This window comes from Haematobia irritans, chromosome 4, assembly GCF_050003625.1.
Source record: "Haematobia irritans isolate KBUSLIRL chromosome 4, ASM5000362v1, whole genome shotgun sequence".
In the NCBI taxonomy this organism is placed as follows: domain Eukaryota; kingdom Metazoa; phylum Arthropoda; class Insecta; order Diptera; family Muscidae; genus Haematobia; species Haematobia irritans.
Window position 1 is genome coordinate 45,416,419 of NC_134400.1, and position 18,109 is coordinate 45,434,527.

The 18,109-nt window shown below is 30.7% G+C and overlaps 1 protein-coding gene across 4 annotated transcripts in view; it reads left to right on the top strand.

Annotated features, from left to right (window-relative positions):
• The window catches only part of nuf (rab11 family-interacting protein nuf), a 237,837-nt gene that overhangs the window by 63,450 nt on the left and 156,278 nt on the right, over nt 1-18,109 (top strand). For 2 of the 4 annotated variants that reach the window (XM_075307990.1, XM_075307991.1), the window contains exon 4: nt 10,398-10,442. The exons of the other annotated variants lie outside the window; for them this stretch is intronic. In XM_075307990.1, coding sequence (XP_075164105.1) covers nt 10,398-10,442 — 45 coding nt within the window. The remainder of the gene's footprint in view (nt 1-10,397; nt 10,443-18,109) is intronic. 4 annotated transcript variants of the gene reach the window in all.

The window sequence follows — 18,109 nt, forward strand, 5'->3', positions numbered from 1 at the left end:
TTTTATCCATATTTATGGTTATGTATATTGAATTTCTTTAAAAAAAAAAACAGACCTACTGTTGTGCAGTGTACTCCATTAAGTCATGATGTATTCCCAATCTTTTCCGAGAAAACCATTGTCAAAGTTCGCTTTTACTCATAGATTTTATTACCATCTTTTAATGCTTTTGTTTCTGTATTAATGCCATTTTTTACGATTTTTTTTGTGTTATTTTTCGTTTTGATTTCATTGTTTTTTTTTTTCTCTTTTTGCTGAATACAAAACCGGTTTGCATCTGCCATACCTATACCAAATAAAAAAATTTTGCATTTGCCAGATTTTTAATCGATATTCGAAAACAAAAACTAATACGAAAATTGTTGGCTGACCCCAACTACCATTAATATTGGCTTTAACCAAGAAAACAAAACAACAACAACAACAAAACTGCAGCACTGTAAAACAAAACCAAAAATGTCTTGTTAATGCCAAAATGTGAGTCAGTCTTCGTATGAGCTTACTTTTTGCCCTCGCCGCCGCAAATCACGTTTGCCTCATCCATTATTTTTGTTTGGTTTGTTTTGTTGCATTTACTCTCATACCAGGGCTCTCACCAGGGCTGCCAATAAAATTTCAAGAAAAATCGTTACTTTTTTCGATAAAAATCGGCACTTGCATTTTAAAAAACGTCAAAAAATTGGCAATATAAATTATATTAAAATTAAACATATTTTTCTATTAAAATTCCTGTACTTTAATTATAATACTTTAATCTTGTTGTACAGGATATGCTTAAATAAATAAAATAAATATATAAATATACCGTAAACACAATCAAAAGTATTTATTTCACATACAAAACAGAAAATTAATGTACACAACTATGTATTTCAATAAAATAAAATACAAAGAAATCAGTTTTGTATGCAAATAACATTAACATAAAAATCATTATCTATTTAAACAAAAATATTTCGTAATTTTTGTATAAAAAAATCTATTTTTTCTAAAATATTGTTATTAATTCAGTAAGATTTTTATTTAAAAATTAAATATTTTGAAACTGAAGAAAAAGTCCCAAGTTTTCAAAAACAGGTGATTTTTTATGGTGTTTCCGATAGATATGTCAATATGTGGTTATTTGTTTGTACTGTACTAGATTTTTATCATAATTAGTAAATGTTTCTTTTCCACATTCTGAGTAAATCATTATCAATTTTGGCATTAAAACAACTTGATTTATTTCATTTTAGGTTATTTTTGGAACAGAATATTTCTTCCAATGAATTATTCTCCAGCTATAATCTAATTTTAGTTTTTTGCTTAAAAATTTCTACGTTTGCTGTGGAGTGTGGAAGAATCGTGATTATTTGTACGAATTTTGACAAAAAAGCCAAAAAGCCAAAGTACTCCATATTTTGTTTCCGATTTTTTTCCCAAAAAATTTCAAATTTATTTTAATATTTTCAAAAATTTCTTCAAAATTTAACTCTCTAAACTATGTGTCTAATGAACGGAGTTAATATCGTTGAAATCGGAAAAAATTGGAATTGTCCATTTTGTGAGTAAAAAATCGTCAAAATGCCGATAAATCGGCAAAGTTGGCAACCCTGGCTCTCACATATTTCGAGGTATAACACTTTTCTCAACATAGGAACAATGTTGCCATTGAATGAACTAAAACTTGTCAAAATATTTCTACAGCATCTATAAAACAAAACCAAAAATATCTAGTTAGTGCCAAAATGTGTGTCAATTTTCCTATGAGCTGACTATTTGCCCTCCCCTCCCCATATCATAATTTTGGCCATTAAGTTTGTGTTTGGTGTGCTTTGTTGCATTTACTCTCATAAAAATGCTCTCACTCATTTCGAGGTATAACACTTTTCTCAACATAGGAACATTGTTGCCAATGATATGGTTTAAAAATTGCTAAAATATTTCAACGGCATTTGATATATTTTAACCCTTTCGACCCCGAATTTTTATAGGTATCGCTAATTTTTTTTTTTACTTTTAATCATGTTGAAATCGTTTAAGAAGCGTCTAGCCAAAATTTCGGGTCGCCACGCCCATTCGTTTAGGCGGTAGAGAATGTTGCTTGTGGGCAACTTTGGGCAATTGTGACTACAAAATAGTTTGTTTTGTAATGATAGACGTATTACGTTTCATTGGATTTTTGTTAATTTTTTTTTGTTATTTTACAGTAAAAATATACTTAGATGCGCGCGTGAGTGAAATTTCACTCACGCTCAAACACATTCACGAAGAAATATTTGTACTCACGCACACCATGTGGGTAGGAATTCACGGTCACGAAATGAATTCACGAAATGAAAAGTCATACTCGCGCACGATCAAACATGAGCAACGTTTATGTCTCACGCTTTCGAACGATTCACGACAATTTTCGTAATTCACGACAAATCTCGTGAGTCACGAATATTTTCGGAACACGACAATTTTCGTGGCTCAATAAAATTCCGGTAATTAACGAAATTTCTCGTGATTCACGCTATTGAAGTCTTAAGCGTGATTAAATAAGTAATGGTGATTAAAATCGGTGAGTTTGAATTTAATCGTGAACGTGAATTTGTTCGTGATTGTGACTTTTTGTGTCTGTTTTACCGTGAGTGTGAATTTTATCGTGAACATGAATTTTATCGTTAACGTGAATTGTATCTTGAGCGTGAGTTGGATCGTGAGGGTGGGTTGGATCGTGAAAGTAAATTTTTATCGGGAGCGTGATTTCGGAGAAAGTTTACTCACTCACAATCACGAACACAATTTGATTTTTACTCACGCTCACGCGCCACACATTTTTCTTTAATCCCGTTCACGCATATTCACGAGATTTCGTTTAAATTTCATTCACGGCTTCGCGTGAATCACGCGTGACTCACGAAAATGTTTTGTTTTTTTGTTTTTAACCCATGTCAATTTAACTGGCGGTGTAAAAAACCAAAGTATTATAAAGCGTCAATATTCGTGCTAATCCACTAGTATGTTGCCAAAAAGTGGCTTCCTTCCTTTTTACGATTCCTTCCAAATTCCCCACTGCACTGCAGATATGTTTTCCACATCATCGCCGCATTTCTCCTCACTGGGACATCCCAATTGAAGTTCAAAATTTTTTCAAAATCATTGTTTTTCAAACCTTTTTTTCTCCAGGCCTTATGTTCAAAAATATGTAATTTTACTACCACAATTGCCCAAAGTTGCCCACAGGCAACATTTCAATTTTAAAAATTTCTCATCTGTTGTTTGTTTGCAATTCTAAGATTTGACTTCCAGAAATATTTTATTTGACATGTACTACAATAGATTTAATAAAAACTTTCAACATTTTAGTTGTAATTTTTGAAAAAAGTCACATGTAGAAAAACCTCTTTTTAAATTCGCAAATATTTGTTTTCTTGAGGCACGTGCGTATTAATGAATTTTTTTTTGCTAATTGACAACCAAATTAGCTGATTTTTCATTCAACTTGAAGAAAACACTTGTAGCTTTCGATACCGTTACAGTTTTATGAACAAAAACAACGCTGACAGTGAGTCTCAAAACACAAAAAGTTGCCCACAGGCAACTTTAGGGTCGAAAGGGTTAATGATGCAATATGTGTATCGTAAACATAAGGTTATAAAACTTCGAACAAATATATTCCCAGTGTATTATGACAATTTACAGCTATTTTCTTAGAAGTTTCAACCTGAACGCTAATACTTTTCACGTAATTGGTTTCTTAAATGTTAATTATTTATTGAATCGATAAATCTGCTGAGTTTTATTAACCGGACAAGTATTAATTAGAGACTAGTACTAATACGACGTTCTCACTAAGCATGTTTTGGGATTTAAAATGTTTTCCCTTTATTTCAATAACATACCATTTTCAAAATATATGTCAAAATATTGAAATAAATTTCATAGAAAAAAGGGAATAAACAAAGGCTTTGAAGAACATGGACATGTGAAAATAACTAAAAAATATTTTCCCCTTTGCGCTAGCGGTAATTATTTGAACATACGTTGCATATATGTGAATTTCGAGTAAATGTGAATTTCTAGTTTCCATGGTAACTGTCAAACTAGAACATCTCCCCTGCCAGCATTTCAAAGCTCCATTCATGGCTGAACAAGAAGGTTAAATCATGGGCCCATATGATTACAATTTTTTTATTTCGACAAAATTTTAAGATGTCAAAATCATATGTTTATGGTGATTGCAGCTCTCAAAATGACACTGCATAGCAAATGCATCTCAAACAAACTCGCGCATTCATAGCTGGAGAATTGTTCAAAGATGACTTGAGAGTCTTGATAACATATTCCAGACCCAAAATACCACGCACATCAGTTTTTAAACTGCATCATAAACTGTTTTTGTTAATAGATGGCGAAGATCCATTTGACTGACTTTCATTCTTAACTTTGGTGGGTATTACAATCTTATTTGTCTCATATCGGCGTTCCTCGGATGAATTATCCACTTCACAATCACTCATAGGTGACACAATTAAATTTGAACCTTTATTTTTCTCTGCATTTTAATTATTTTTTCAGTACAATTGAAAGAATAAATAATTGCCACTTTTACCAATGCCATACGATTCTTTTATCAGCTGATTTTGACTTCTTAAAATTGTAAACAACATAATTGAAATTTGTTGTTTTTGTTATCGTGATTCAACCTCCTTATTCAGCCATGGCTCCATTTCATCTTCATCGCTACCACAGACTCGTAAGTGACACTGCAACAATCGCCAACTGTGATGGGGAAAGCGTATGAAATGTACATGAAAGTATTTTGCCATCACTATTGTTACAAGAGCCATTTTATATTTTGTGAAACACCAAGCGCAACTAGCTTTTTATAATTTATTTAAATAAAAACAATAATGAAGTGCTGAAAACATAGTTATTTCGCTTAAAATTATGACAGGTATATTGGTGAACAATTTTTGACTTTCCAAATGGAATAAAGTGATAGTTTTTCAAATATTTTTCCAGACACGCTGCCTCCATCGAGAATAAAAGCAATGGCTGGTAGACGCTGCAAATTGTAACTTGCAACTTGAAACTCAACATCATTCTTTTATTAATGCAAAAAATTATGTTAAATGTGATGTGATAGTCGTATAAATGTTATATTTATAAGAATTTATAAATGCTTAATCAAATTAATAAACATCTAAACAATCGTGTTTACTTGGCCACAATGATTCTTTTACAACTACCTTAAATAAATTCACTTTTTCTGATAGTTTGAAGGGACTCTTATTGGCATCATTCTAAATTTATTAAAAAATGCACCTAATAATTGCACTCATGCGATACTTTTTTGTAAAAACTTGGCGTGGTACAACTTCTCAATAGTGACAGCGCTTTTCCGACGAGTTTTGGATGTCGTATACGATAGTTTTTGACGTGGTGGGGATTCTCAGAAGCGCCGTCACATTAAAAAATGTTGGCAGGGTCAACTCCATGTGAACGGTGAAATGTTTTGGAAAAACGAATGAGGAAAACGAGTCAGTGGGAACATAGCATAAGACATTACGTCGTTTATGCCTTTTTTGAAGGAGATATAGGTTAGGTATAATGGCAGACTTATATTTCAGGTTCACTTAGACTATTCAGTCCATTGTGTTACCACAGTGGTGAACTTCTCTCTTATCACTTAGTGCTGACCGATTATATGTTAAGGTCAATGACAAGGGACCTTATTTTTATAGCCGAGTCCGAACGGCGTTCCACATTGCGGTGAAACCACTTAGAGTAGTTTTAAAACACACAGAAACTTCACCAGCATTACTGAGAGAATTTTTTTTCGTGTTTCGTCGAAGCTGAGATTGAACCCATAACCCTTTGTATGCAAGGCGGATAATGGTTGGCATGCACCGTGTATATTTGGAGGAGTTTTGTAGTATTGCTAATTAGATCATAAAACTCTACAAAAAGGCTCCCTGCAAAAGTAAGAAAATGTACTGTGAAACCCTTTCATGTAAGCATGGAAGAATACCAAGATATGAGAGCAACCGTGGTGTAATGGTAGAATACCCGTTTTTCATACAAAACGGTCATGGACTTAATCCCTGTTGCGACAGGACACTAAATAACAGGTTGGCTGATAAGTCCCCGGTCTAACAAAGAAAAACACTTTTTTTGTCAAAATTCGTTTTTATTATTCAACATAGTTCGCTTCAAGAGCGTTACAACGATTATAACAACCTTCCAATTTTTTGATACCATTTTGGTAGTACTCCTTCGGTTTTGCCTCAAAATAGGCCTCAGTTTCGGCGATCACCTCTTCATTGCAGCCAAATTTTTTCCCTGCGAGCATCCTTTTGAGGTCTGAGAACAAGAAAAAGTCGCTGGGGGCCAGATCTGGAGAATACGGTGGGTGGGGAAGCAATTCAAAGCCCAATTCATGAATTTTTGTCATCGTTCTCAATGATTTGTGGCACGGTGCGTTGTCTTGGTGGAACAACACTGTTTTCTTCTTCATATGGGGCCATTTTGCCGCGATTTCGACCTTCAAACGTTCCAATAACGCCATATAATAGTCACTGTTGATGGTTTTTCCCTTCTCAAGATAATCGATAAAAATTATTCCATGTGCATCCCAAAAAACAGAGGCCATTACTTTGCCAGCGGACTTTTGAGTCTTTCCACGCTTCGGAGACGGTTCACCGGTCGCTGTCCACTCAGCCGACTATCGATTGGACTCAAGAGTGTAGTGATGGAGCCATGTTTCATCCATTGTCACATATCGACGGAAAAACTCGGGTGTATTACGAGTTAACAGCTGCAAACACCGCTCAGTCAAATGTGAGCTCGCGCGGCACCCATTTTGAACAGAGCTTCCGCATATCCAAATATTGATGAATGATATGACCAACACGTTCCTTTGATATCTTTAAAGCCTCTGCTATCTCGAGCAACTTCATTTTACGGTCATTCAAAATCATTTTGTGGATTTTTTTGATGTTTTCGTCGGTAACCACCTCTTTCGGGCGTCCACTGCATTCACCGTCCTCCGTGCTCATTTCACCACGCTTGACTTTTGCATACCAATCAATTATTGTTGATTTCCCTGGGACAGAGTCCGGAAACTCATTATCAAGCCAAGTTTTTGCTTCCACCGTATTTTTTCCCTTCAGAAAAAAGTATTTTATCAAAACACGAAATTCCTTTTTTTCCATTTTTTTTTCACAATAACAAAAGTTTCTTCACAAAAGACGCTCTATCTCACGAACTAATCGACTTACAGACGTCAAATTTTGACACGAATCATTTGAAGGTTGGTACTAATAAAAATAATATGCATTTAATACTAGCGACTGGGGACTTATCAGCCAACCTGTTAGTTTTTCAACTCCTCTCTCAGTAATGTGTTCAAAGTGATCTACACGCAAAGAAAAAAAAAAAACGTTTGGAAAACGTGTACCGAAAACGTTTTTCTTTTGTTAGAGTTTTTTGAGTTGCTTCGAAAATTTTAAACTTTTATCACCAAAAAAATTCGTTTGTTACAAAATTTTTTATTTTTTCAATAAAAAAAGTTATTTTTGAAAAAACAACACAGTCCATTTCGTTTATATCAAACACTGTTCGTTTCTGACTTTAGGTCTTTAATAAGACACATTTTACAGTTCAAAATTTAATATACTACAATGTAATGTTGAACATTTTTTCGGAATCTTCCGAACATATCTGGAAGCAGGGATCGAACCCACGACCCTTGGCATGCAAGTCGGACGTAGCAACCACTGCTCCACGGTGCCAAACTAAATGTTTGTTTCTGTTAAATAAACTTTGTTTATTCGGTTCGTGGGCGCCGCAAGCTATGCTATATAAATATAACTTATATGGATATTTATCTATTGATGACCATAACAGGTACATAGCTCAGTGGTTAGTGTGTTGGCTTACAAATTGCATGGTCCGCGGTTCGATTCTCCGTCCAGGCGAAAGGTAAAAAAATTTAAAAAAATTATAAAATCGTATAATTTCTTCTACATTGTTGGTATTATAGGAAAAGGTGTTAAAAATTAAAAAACCTCGTGGATGTGAGAAAGATGTGAGGGAAAATGCAATTAGCAAGAAAACAATGTTTTTTTTTTGAGTTTGTCTTTATGAAAGTGTTTTTACATCCTGGAAATGAATAAACGTTTATCACAAAAAGTAAATACTTTTCTTCCAAATACACTTCCTTACAGCGAAAAGCAAATGAGAAACGAACTTTGTTTGTCTAAAATTTCGTTTGGGAGGAAAGAATAATTTTTTTGCGTGTAGTAGTGAATCGGGTAGGTTTAGCTGGGCAAACGAAAAGGAGACGCATGTCATGTGACCCTTGATTGCAGATGGGACACACGTCAGTTATGCTGCTATCATTAATTGATCGTTAGGAATTGAGGCAGCTACACTTGTTCAATCGTACACACAAAAAAATTTCACGAAAATTTTTCCAATTAAAATTTTAATTGAGTTTTAAAAAATATTCAATTAAAAATTTAATTGATTCAACAAATATTTTTAATTGAAACAAAAATCAATCACAAAAATAATAGTATCAATTAATTTTTTAATTGGATCAATTAACTTTTTAATTGACCTTCAATTAATTTTTTAATTGATACTATCATTTCTGTGATTGAAGACATTTCAATTAAAAATTAATTGGATCAATTAATTTCGTGATTGAATCAGAAAAATTTTTTTTTGTGTGTAGTTGGCCCAAGACTGGTCTGCCTCTTTCCGGTGCCATGCTATGAGCGGTGATCGAGTTTCGAGAACAGGATTAACCTTGTATGCCGCCTGACCTGGAGTCTCTCTTTTATAACGCTGGATCTCGCTCTCTGGAGGGTGAAGATCAACCCTTACATTCCTGGGTGGTGGTTGCCTATCCACAATATGGAGATTTGGATGGTCATTGCGCGATACTGCTTTGATGACATGTAATTGTGTCCACGCACATGAATGATCTTGGTCTCCACATAAAGGTGATCCAGGGATGTACTACGGAGACATCCTGTCGCAGTTCTAATGGCAGCGTTCTGGCAGGTCTGTATGTAATCAACTGTGTGTCGTTTGTTGTCCATACTGGCTGGCTCAGTTTAGTTTACCACAGACTGGCCAATTGCCTTATATATAGTCAACAACGTTTCTTTGTCCGCACCCTAAGTGCTTTCGGCAATCGACTTGAGCACCTTCTTATTACCGTGAAGCTTGCTGATTCGGGTCGATTAGACAACTTTGTGGGATTTTAAAATTCATTAATTGTTTTTGATGTTGCTTTTTAATATCATCCTACGAACGACAAAAGTCGACCTTCGATTTATCATAATATCTGTATTCCAATATTGAAGATTCGCCTTAAAAAGAATGTTTTTCCCCAACATACACTCAAAGAAAAAAAAAACTCAACCCTCTATTTCACTACAGCCAATTTAACTTAATTCATGGAATTTTTATGTTTGGAGAAAGTTTACCTTACTCTAATAGTTTTTTTGCGTACGTTAGTTAAATGAACTAAAAACCGGGGGAAAATATGCACAAATGAAGTAAAAACATTTACTAAATTCGTACTTCTCCCAAAATAGTTGATTTTTTCTTAAAATTTGTAAATTTTATTACAAATGTGACATTCTTGCAATTTTGTACTCCAATTTTTTTCTTCAAAATACAAAATTTTCTTTAAAGCTAAGTACTATTTTCAGTTTTCAAACTGAAAACCAGCTTGTTTTAATTAAATTTTAAATATAAAATAGTTCACAATCAATTCCTTAGATGTTTTTCATTCATTATTTCATAAGACATTATAAACGTCTTCATACAGATTTTTTTAATTTTAATTTAGTGTTTTGGTGAAAAATACGAACATAGTACTCACCGTAACAAGCGAAGAAATATTAATTATGTCTAATAAATTATCTTGAATTTGTCGAAAAATATCTACTTATTTTTGTGATATCGGCGACGTTTGTAATACAATTTAGTTAAAATTTTCTAAAAAAATCTAAATTTTCTGAAATTAACCAAAGTTTTTTTCCTGACGGGTTCAGTGTAGAATGACACAACCGATACTAAAGGGTATAGGGAAGCCAGATCCTTCATTTTTACATCATTCTTCTAAAAATTCCTAGAAATTAATTATCATTTGGGAAGTAAGGGAATTCTTCAAATAAATATTCAGACCTTGACATCCCTACTCTTTAGTACCATCTTTTGTTTTCATTTAAGAGCTTTTCACATTCGAATCCATATGCAATTCTCTTTTAGCTATTCATACTCCCTTAAACATCTCACCATACTCTTATAGAAAGCTCTCATCTTATTGAATGTGTTAATTAAGATATTTATATTTATTTTTTTTTTCTTCTTTTTTCTCCCTCTCTCAATTGCCAAACAATTCATAGAAATCCGGAAAGTTTAGCACATCGTCGCTGGGGATCATTGAGACAGTAAGAAAAAATGTGTTATTTTTTGTTACTTTAAAATGGCTTTAAGGTGCTTCATTTAGATTTTAAATTAATGGTGGGGGTGGTGTGTACATATTAATATACTATGTTTTCATTAATTGGTGCGAGTATTTAATAATTAATATTCCCCAAAAATTGATTAAATCTAACTAAAAAACCTCATGCTAAAAAACTTACATATCCATTTTTGTACATACAACAATATTAAAATACTTATATTATATATTCATTGAATTGTATATATATGTTTTTAACTAAGAAATATCTATAAGCTCTTGGAAGTACAAATATCGGTATATTGAAGTCGGTTATGCTAAAGGGAATTTTTTTATAACAAAAAAGGAAAACTATATTTTTGCGACATAAAATTCTACTTTTATAGAAATGTTCGACAATATTTCCTAGAAAAAATATTTTTATAGAAAATTTTGTCAAAATTTCATTTATATAAGAATTTTTGTGAAAATTGCATTTGTAGAGGAAATTTTGTCAAGATTTCATTTCTAGGAAATTTTGTCAAAATTCTATTTCTATAAAAAATTTTCTCAAAATTTTATTTCGATAGAAAATTTTTTCAAAATTTTATTTTGATAGAAAATTTTGTCAAAATTTTATTTCGATAGAAAATTTTGTCAAAATTTTATTTCTATAGAAAAATTTTTCAAAATTTTATTTCTATAGAAAATTTTGTCAAAAATTTATTTCTATAGAAAATTTGGTGAAAATTTTATTTCAATAAACAATTTTGTCAAAATTTTATTTCTATTGAAAATTTTGTCAAATTAAAATGTTGACAAAATTTTCTGCAGAAATAAAAAAAAAATAATTTCTTTAGGAAAAATTCTATTTCCACAGAAAATTTTGCCACAAATTTTATTTCCATAGAAAATTTTGTCAAAATTTTATTTTTATAGAAAATTTTGTAAATTTTTATGGAAAATTTTGTCAATCTTTATAGAAAATTTTGTCAAAATTTCATTTCTATAGAAAATTTTGTAAAAATTTCATTTTTATACAAAATTTTGTCAAAATTTCATTTCTATAGAAAATTTTGTCAAAACTTTATTTCTATAGAAAATTTTGTCAAAATTTTATTTCTATACATTATTTAAAATAAATTTTATCAAAATTCTATTTCTATAGAAAATTTTGCCACAAATTTTATATTTGTAGAAAATTTTGTCAATTTTTATTTCTATAGAAAATTTTGTAAAAATTTTATTTCCATAAAAATGTTTGTCAAAATTTTATTGGTGTAGAAAATTTTGTCAAAATTTGTGAAAATTTTATTTCGTTAGAATAGGCCTAAATAAATTTGACAAGCATATTTTTCCTCTGTTGGTTAAGCTACACTTGTAGTTTAGTCAATACATGGTTTTAAGCTGAGATCAAAAACAACAATAATTTGTGAAAATTTTATTTCGTTAGAAAATTTTGTCAAAATGTTATTTCTTTAGAAAATTTTGTCCAAATTTTATTTTTTTAGAAAAATTTGTCAAAATTTGTGAAAATTTTATTTCTTTAGAAAATTTTGTCAAAATTTTATTTCTATAGACAAATTTGTCACAAATTTTATTTCTATCGAAAAGTTTGTCACAAATTTTTTTTTGTTAAAAATTTATTTCAATAGAACATTTTGTTCAAAAATTATTTCTGTACACACAAAAAAAATTTTCTTTGATTTCAATCACGAAAATCGCGGATTAAATCATTTTTTAATTGAAATGTTTTCAATCACGAAAATGATAGTATCAATCACCCATTTTGATTGAAAACCAACACGATTTTCAATTAAAAATTTAATTGACTTTTGTCACGGAATCAATTAATTGTGTGATTGAATCAATTAAAAACGTGATTGATTTTTAACATAAAATTCAATCACAGTTTTAATTGAATCAATTAAAATTTTAATTAATTTCGCGACAAAAATCAATCAACTATTTGATTGATTCAATTAAATAATTAATTTAAATTGGCTATAAATTTCGATCAAAAAATTTATATATTGCGACCCCAAAATCGTATTTAGTTTTATTTAAAATTAAAGAAAATATGTGTTTCTTATAAAACATGTTTAATATTTTATTATTTTTTGAATTATGCAATAGACAAATAAATTTGGTTCTTGTCATTTGTGTTTTGTTCTAACATAACTTACAAATACAATTACTATCAATAACAACTATAGGGTGAAAAAATAAATTATATAAATCATTATCTTCCTTATAATAATAACCATGTCAGCATGTTCCTTCTAATATGTAGATGCGCCCAGATTTCCAATAAATCAGCAGCCTGTAAGCTAAATTAGTTTTTCTGAAAGTAAACAGAATAATTCGATTTTAATTTTGTTCAATTAAAAGTTAATTTTGTTAAACATTACCTGCATAGAATATCAAGTTCAATTCTTAGTTCCAGGTTGTAGATTTATAATCTTCTTTTGCAGTTGTAGTCTTTTAGCATAAAAAGGTGTATTAAGGAGCTCGGTAATTTAATTTGACTAACAAGTCCTTTCCAAAATTTCCACACATTGAAATCGTCTATTAAAATTTGAACCAATCAAAGACAAAAATAATGGGAAAGCAATGTAATATTTGGTATTATATTGATGATAATTTGCAAATTCTGGAAATAGAAAAAAATATAAATGGAAAATACATATTTTTATTATTTTCGGATATTTTTCATATTTTTAAATCCAAAAGAAAGAACTTTTTTACCATTACATAATTCAGCTCATTAGTTTATATATCAGATATATTGCTCTCTACTTGGGTTCAAACTGAAAAAGGCAGGTAAAACAAAAATGCAATTTAATGCCAACGTCACTTCGCAACTTCAAGGTGAATCTTACAACAAACCCATACCGCTCTTGGTTTTAAGAAAACTAGGAGTGAACAAAATTTATAATTTTAAAAGATCAATACGGTACCCACTTTTTTATTGCAAACATATTCTTATATATTTGATAAAATGATGGAGTTGATGGGGATTGATTGGACAATTTCACGAAATAAAATTGGTCACTAAAAGAAATGAATAAAAAATATATTATTTTAGTCCGTTTAATGTAAACAGGCTTCAATGGAAAACGGTATTCACATATCACAATTTCTTACCTTCAATAAACGTAGATTGTTTTCCATTTTTACAACACCACAAAACACAAACACAGGTAATTTCAAATGCGTTCTCTCATATATTTTTTTCAAACCTTTACCACGTGGTCGTTTGTTGTTGCACACTTTATTTATTTCAACCCTTTGCTATGATTTATTGTTGCGTTCAAAATATTTATGCACACATTTTGAATGCAGCAGACAGAATGTCGCCAATCATGTTTTTCAATTTACGCGAAAAACAAAAACCCAACCGTTCGTTACGAGTTACTTCCACAGACTGATCTCTCCATCATACATTGTTGAATAAATTCTCTTGTCTCTTTCCGCTCTTTCCATTACTCAAAATTATTCAATTTCAATCACAAAGGTGATTGGATCAATCACATGTGTAATTGGAAACGGAAAAAATTGAATCACGTTTGTAATTGAAATTTATTTCCGAATTGATTAACAAATTGATTGAATCAATTAATATTTTAATTGGAAACGTAACAAATATCAATCATTTTTTTAATTGGTTTTTATTCGGATTTGATTAAATAATTAATTGAATCAATTAACATATTAATTGAATCCGTTTCCAAATTCAATTAAGTGTTTAATTGAAAAAATGTTGGTGATAATTTTTTGTGTGTAGTAATTTACTTATTTCTGTATAAAACTGCTTGACTTCCCTGAATTGCAAAAGAGAGTGGTATATTCATTTTTATGAGTCTTTTATTTTGGCTCTTAGTTTATTTAGGTCATGTCAATTATTTTGCAAAATTCCTCCATAACATAAATATTTCTTAACCACATGTCGATATAATAAAACGACATTTTGATTGCCCAGAACTGATGCTATCTCTGCTTTGGCCAGATAGAAGGGGGATACTAAGCAAGCATCATCCGTGGAGGGGGTTTTAACTGTTTGCTTGTGGATTAGATTCCTCTGTTGATTATTTCATCACCAGAATAATTTGGGGCAGATATTCTAGTAACAAATGTTAAATTCTTCATTGGCCATTCATGTTACAGCTACTCCTGCTGAGGAGGGAGGGAAGAAAACAAAGGAGCATTTGTATGGAAACCAAGTTCAAAATTAAAACGGGTTTTAAATGCTACGGCATTGGAAGAAAGCAAGTAAGAACAAGTATATACGGCCGTAAGTTCGGCCAGGCCGAATCTTTTGTGCCCTTCGCCATGGATTGCATAGAAACTTCTACTAAAGACTGTTATCAACAATCAAATCAAATGGGTTGAGGTAACACCTGCCGATGGCAAGGTATCTTAAAACTTCTTAAAATCGTCTTCTAAATTGGGTTTCAATAGAAATAAAATTTTGACAAAATTTTCTATAGAAATAAAATTGTGACAAAATTTTCTATAGAAATAGGATTTTGACAAAATTTTCTCTAGAAATAAAATGTTGACAAGATTTTCTATAGAAATAAAATTTTGACAAAATTTTCTATAGAAATAAAATGTTAACAACATTTTCTATAGAAATACAATTTTGACGAAATTTTCAATACAAATAAAATTTTGACAAAATTTTCTATAGAAATAAAATATTGAATTTTCTATAGAAATAAAATGTTAACAACATTTTCTATAGAAATACAATTTTGACGAAATTTTCAATACAAATAAAATTGTGACAAAATTTTCTATAAAAATAAAATTTTGACAAAATTTTGTATAGAAATAAAGTTTTGACGAAATTTTCTATAGGAATAAAATTTTGACAAAATTTTCTATAGAAATAAAATTTTGACGAAATTTTCTATAGGAATAAAATTTTAACAAAAAAATTCTATAGAAATAAAATTTTGGTAGATTATTTTTGGCGATATGGACCAATTTTAGTGTGATTTGGAATCGGCTATATATAACTATAGACCGATACGGACCAATTTTGGCATGGTTGGTAGCGGCTATATACTAGCGCAATGTACAAAATTTCAACCGGATCGGATGAATTTTGCTCCTCCAAGAGGCTCCGTAGGTCAAATCTTGCCAAGTTTTGTATGGTTATTAGAGACCATATACTAATACGACGTACCAAATTTCAACCGGATCGGATGAATTTTGCTCCTCCAAGAGGCTCCGGAGGTCAAATCTGGTGATCGGTTTATATGGGGGTTATATATAGCTATGGACCGATATGGACCAATTTTTGCATGGTTGTTAGAGACCATATACTAACACCACGTACCAAATTTTAAACAGATCGCATGAAATGTGCTTCTCTAAGAGGCTCCGCAACCAAAATCTGGGGGTCGGTTTATATGGCGGCTATATATAAAAGTGGTCCATCCGACCTACATCAATAACAACTACTTATGCCAAGTTTCAAGTCGATAGCTTGTTTCGTCCGGAAGATAGCGTGATTTGGACAGACGGACGGAATTTCACCACAACCCAGAATATATATGTATACTTCATGGGGTCTTAGAGCAATATTTCGATGTGTTACAAACGGAATGACAAAATTAATATATGGTGGAGGGTATAAAAATCATCAGCTTATGTCGTTTTGTATTCAACCCTCCATCAACCTTTTTGGCCTATTCTAGAGACTTTCAGTATTCCTCACAACCCGTTGAAGTATTTTCGTGAGATTAATGAAGTTTGTGATAAAAGTTCAGAATACGAAATATTCTCATAAATATTATGTAGTTTTTCATATTAATAATGAATCTTGGCTTAATGTTAATGACAAATTTCGTTATTACTGCCAGTGGGAAACACCTAAACATTCCTATCAGGTGACCATGTGTACTCGAAAACCTTTTCAATATTCAAACTAAAATCTTTGGTTTTGCCGTTAGCCATAAACAATAACTAAACTTCATCATGACATAATGATGACACTGTGTTGTTATTGTTGTTGGTAAGAGCTATTCTATGCCACGGCATCATCTTCATTGTTTGCAGCCATCTTTTATTTTCTGGAATGGATTGTGGTTAAAATTCTTCGTGGTTTAGCATAGCTTGATGGTATACCCGGCATATTTTTATCTTCTTGCTTTTGCGCATGCGTCACCTAGTCATGGTTTTGGAATGTGTTTTTCTCTCTTGAGGTTAAGCCCCCAATAAGACTCTTCACCATTGTATATTAGCTTACAGGAACCACCGCCACAGTAAGCCTCTTGTATTTCTTGTTCTGTTGTTTTGTCTATCAACTCCCCCTCGTCGCACAGTACTTTTTCTGTATAATTGTAAAGTTGAATAAAAAAAATTCTCCCATACAGTTGAGTATAAACTGCCATGGAAATATGGTCGGGTTTTCAATTGAAAAGAGAACCCTTATTACGCTTGTCTGTGCCAACTGTTGAATGCCACAAACGAGTGGCGGAAACAGGTTTTGAGTTTCTTGTGACTGTTGGGCCATTACCATTACCATTTTTTTCTTAATATTTCTTTAAAGGCTTCCTTAGACATATTTTACAAAATTGGCTTTGGCCCATGTCGGTTTTGTCTCACGCTGCTTTGGTTGGTCATGTCACTAGTTTTGAATTCTGGGGCTTTTGATGTAATCGTTTCCTCTAGAGATGTACATAAAATGTGGCAACAAGACAGAGAACCTTACTGATCTAGAATTACAGCACGAAATCTAAACATCTTTGTGAAATAAAATTCGCATGAAGTTGTTGTTGAAGAAAAATCTAAAAAATTAATTTAGCTTTATTAAATTTAATTTAATTCAGTTGAATCGAATTTCATAAAATTTTTATTTTAATTGTATTTACTAACTTTTTTATTTTATTTAATTTAATTTACTTAATATAATTTAATATTATTCATTTTAACTCATGTTTTCATGTTATGTTATTTTAATAATTATTAATTATTTTTTAATTTTGTTGAAGGAAAAGCTAAAAACATTTCATCTTAATTTAATTTAATGCCATTTATTTCATTTCATGTTATTTAATTTTATTTTATTTTATTTTATTTGATTTTGTGATATAAAATTCGCATGAAATTGTTGTTGAGGAAAAATCTTAAGAATTAATTCAGCTTAAATAAATTTAATTTAATTCAGTTGAATCATATAATTTTTAATTTAATTTTATTTATTAACTGCTACATATGGTTTTATTTCATTTATTTAAATTAATATAATTTAAGACGTGTGCAAAGGAGCATGGCCGAGTTGTAGGCACTTTATATAATAAAAATATTTTAAATATTATTTTTGGAAAAACAAGCCAAGAGAATTATTTTACAATTTATGAATGATTGTAAAAAAATAATAAATTCATTCTGTTACTGACATTTCAATTTAACGAAAGTTTATTAAATTATCCGTATAAATATTATTAAAATAATCCTTATAAAGATTATTAAAATAATCCTTATGAAGATTCATTTTAGCTCATTGCCTTTTATTTCATGTTATATTAATTAATACTTAATATTATTTTATTTTGTTGAAGGAAAGGCTAAAGAAATTATTTAATTCAGCTTAATTTAATGTCATTTATTTCAATACATGTTATTTTATTTTATTTTATTTTATTTTATTTTATTTTATTT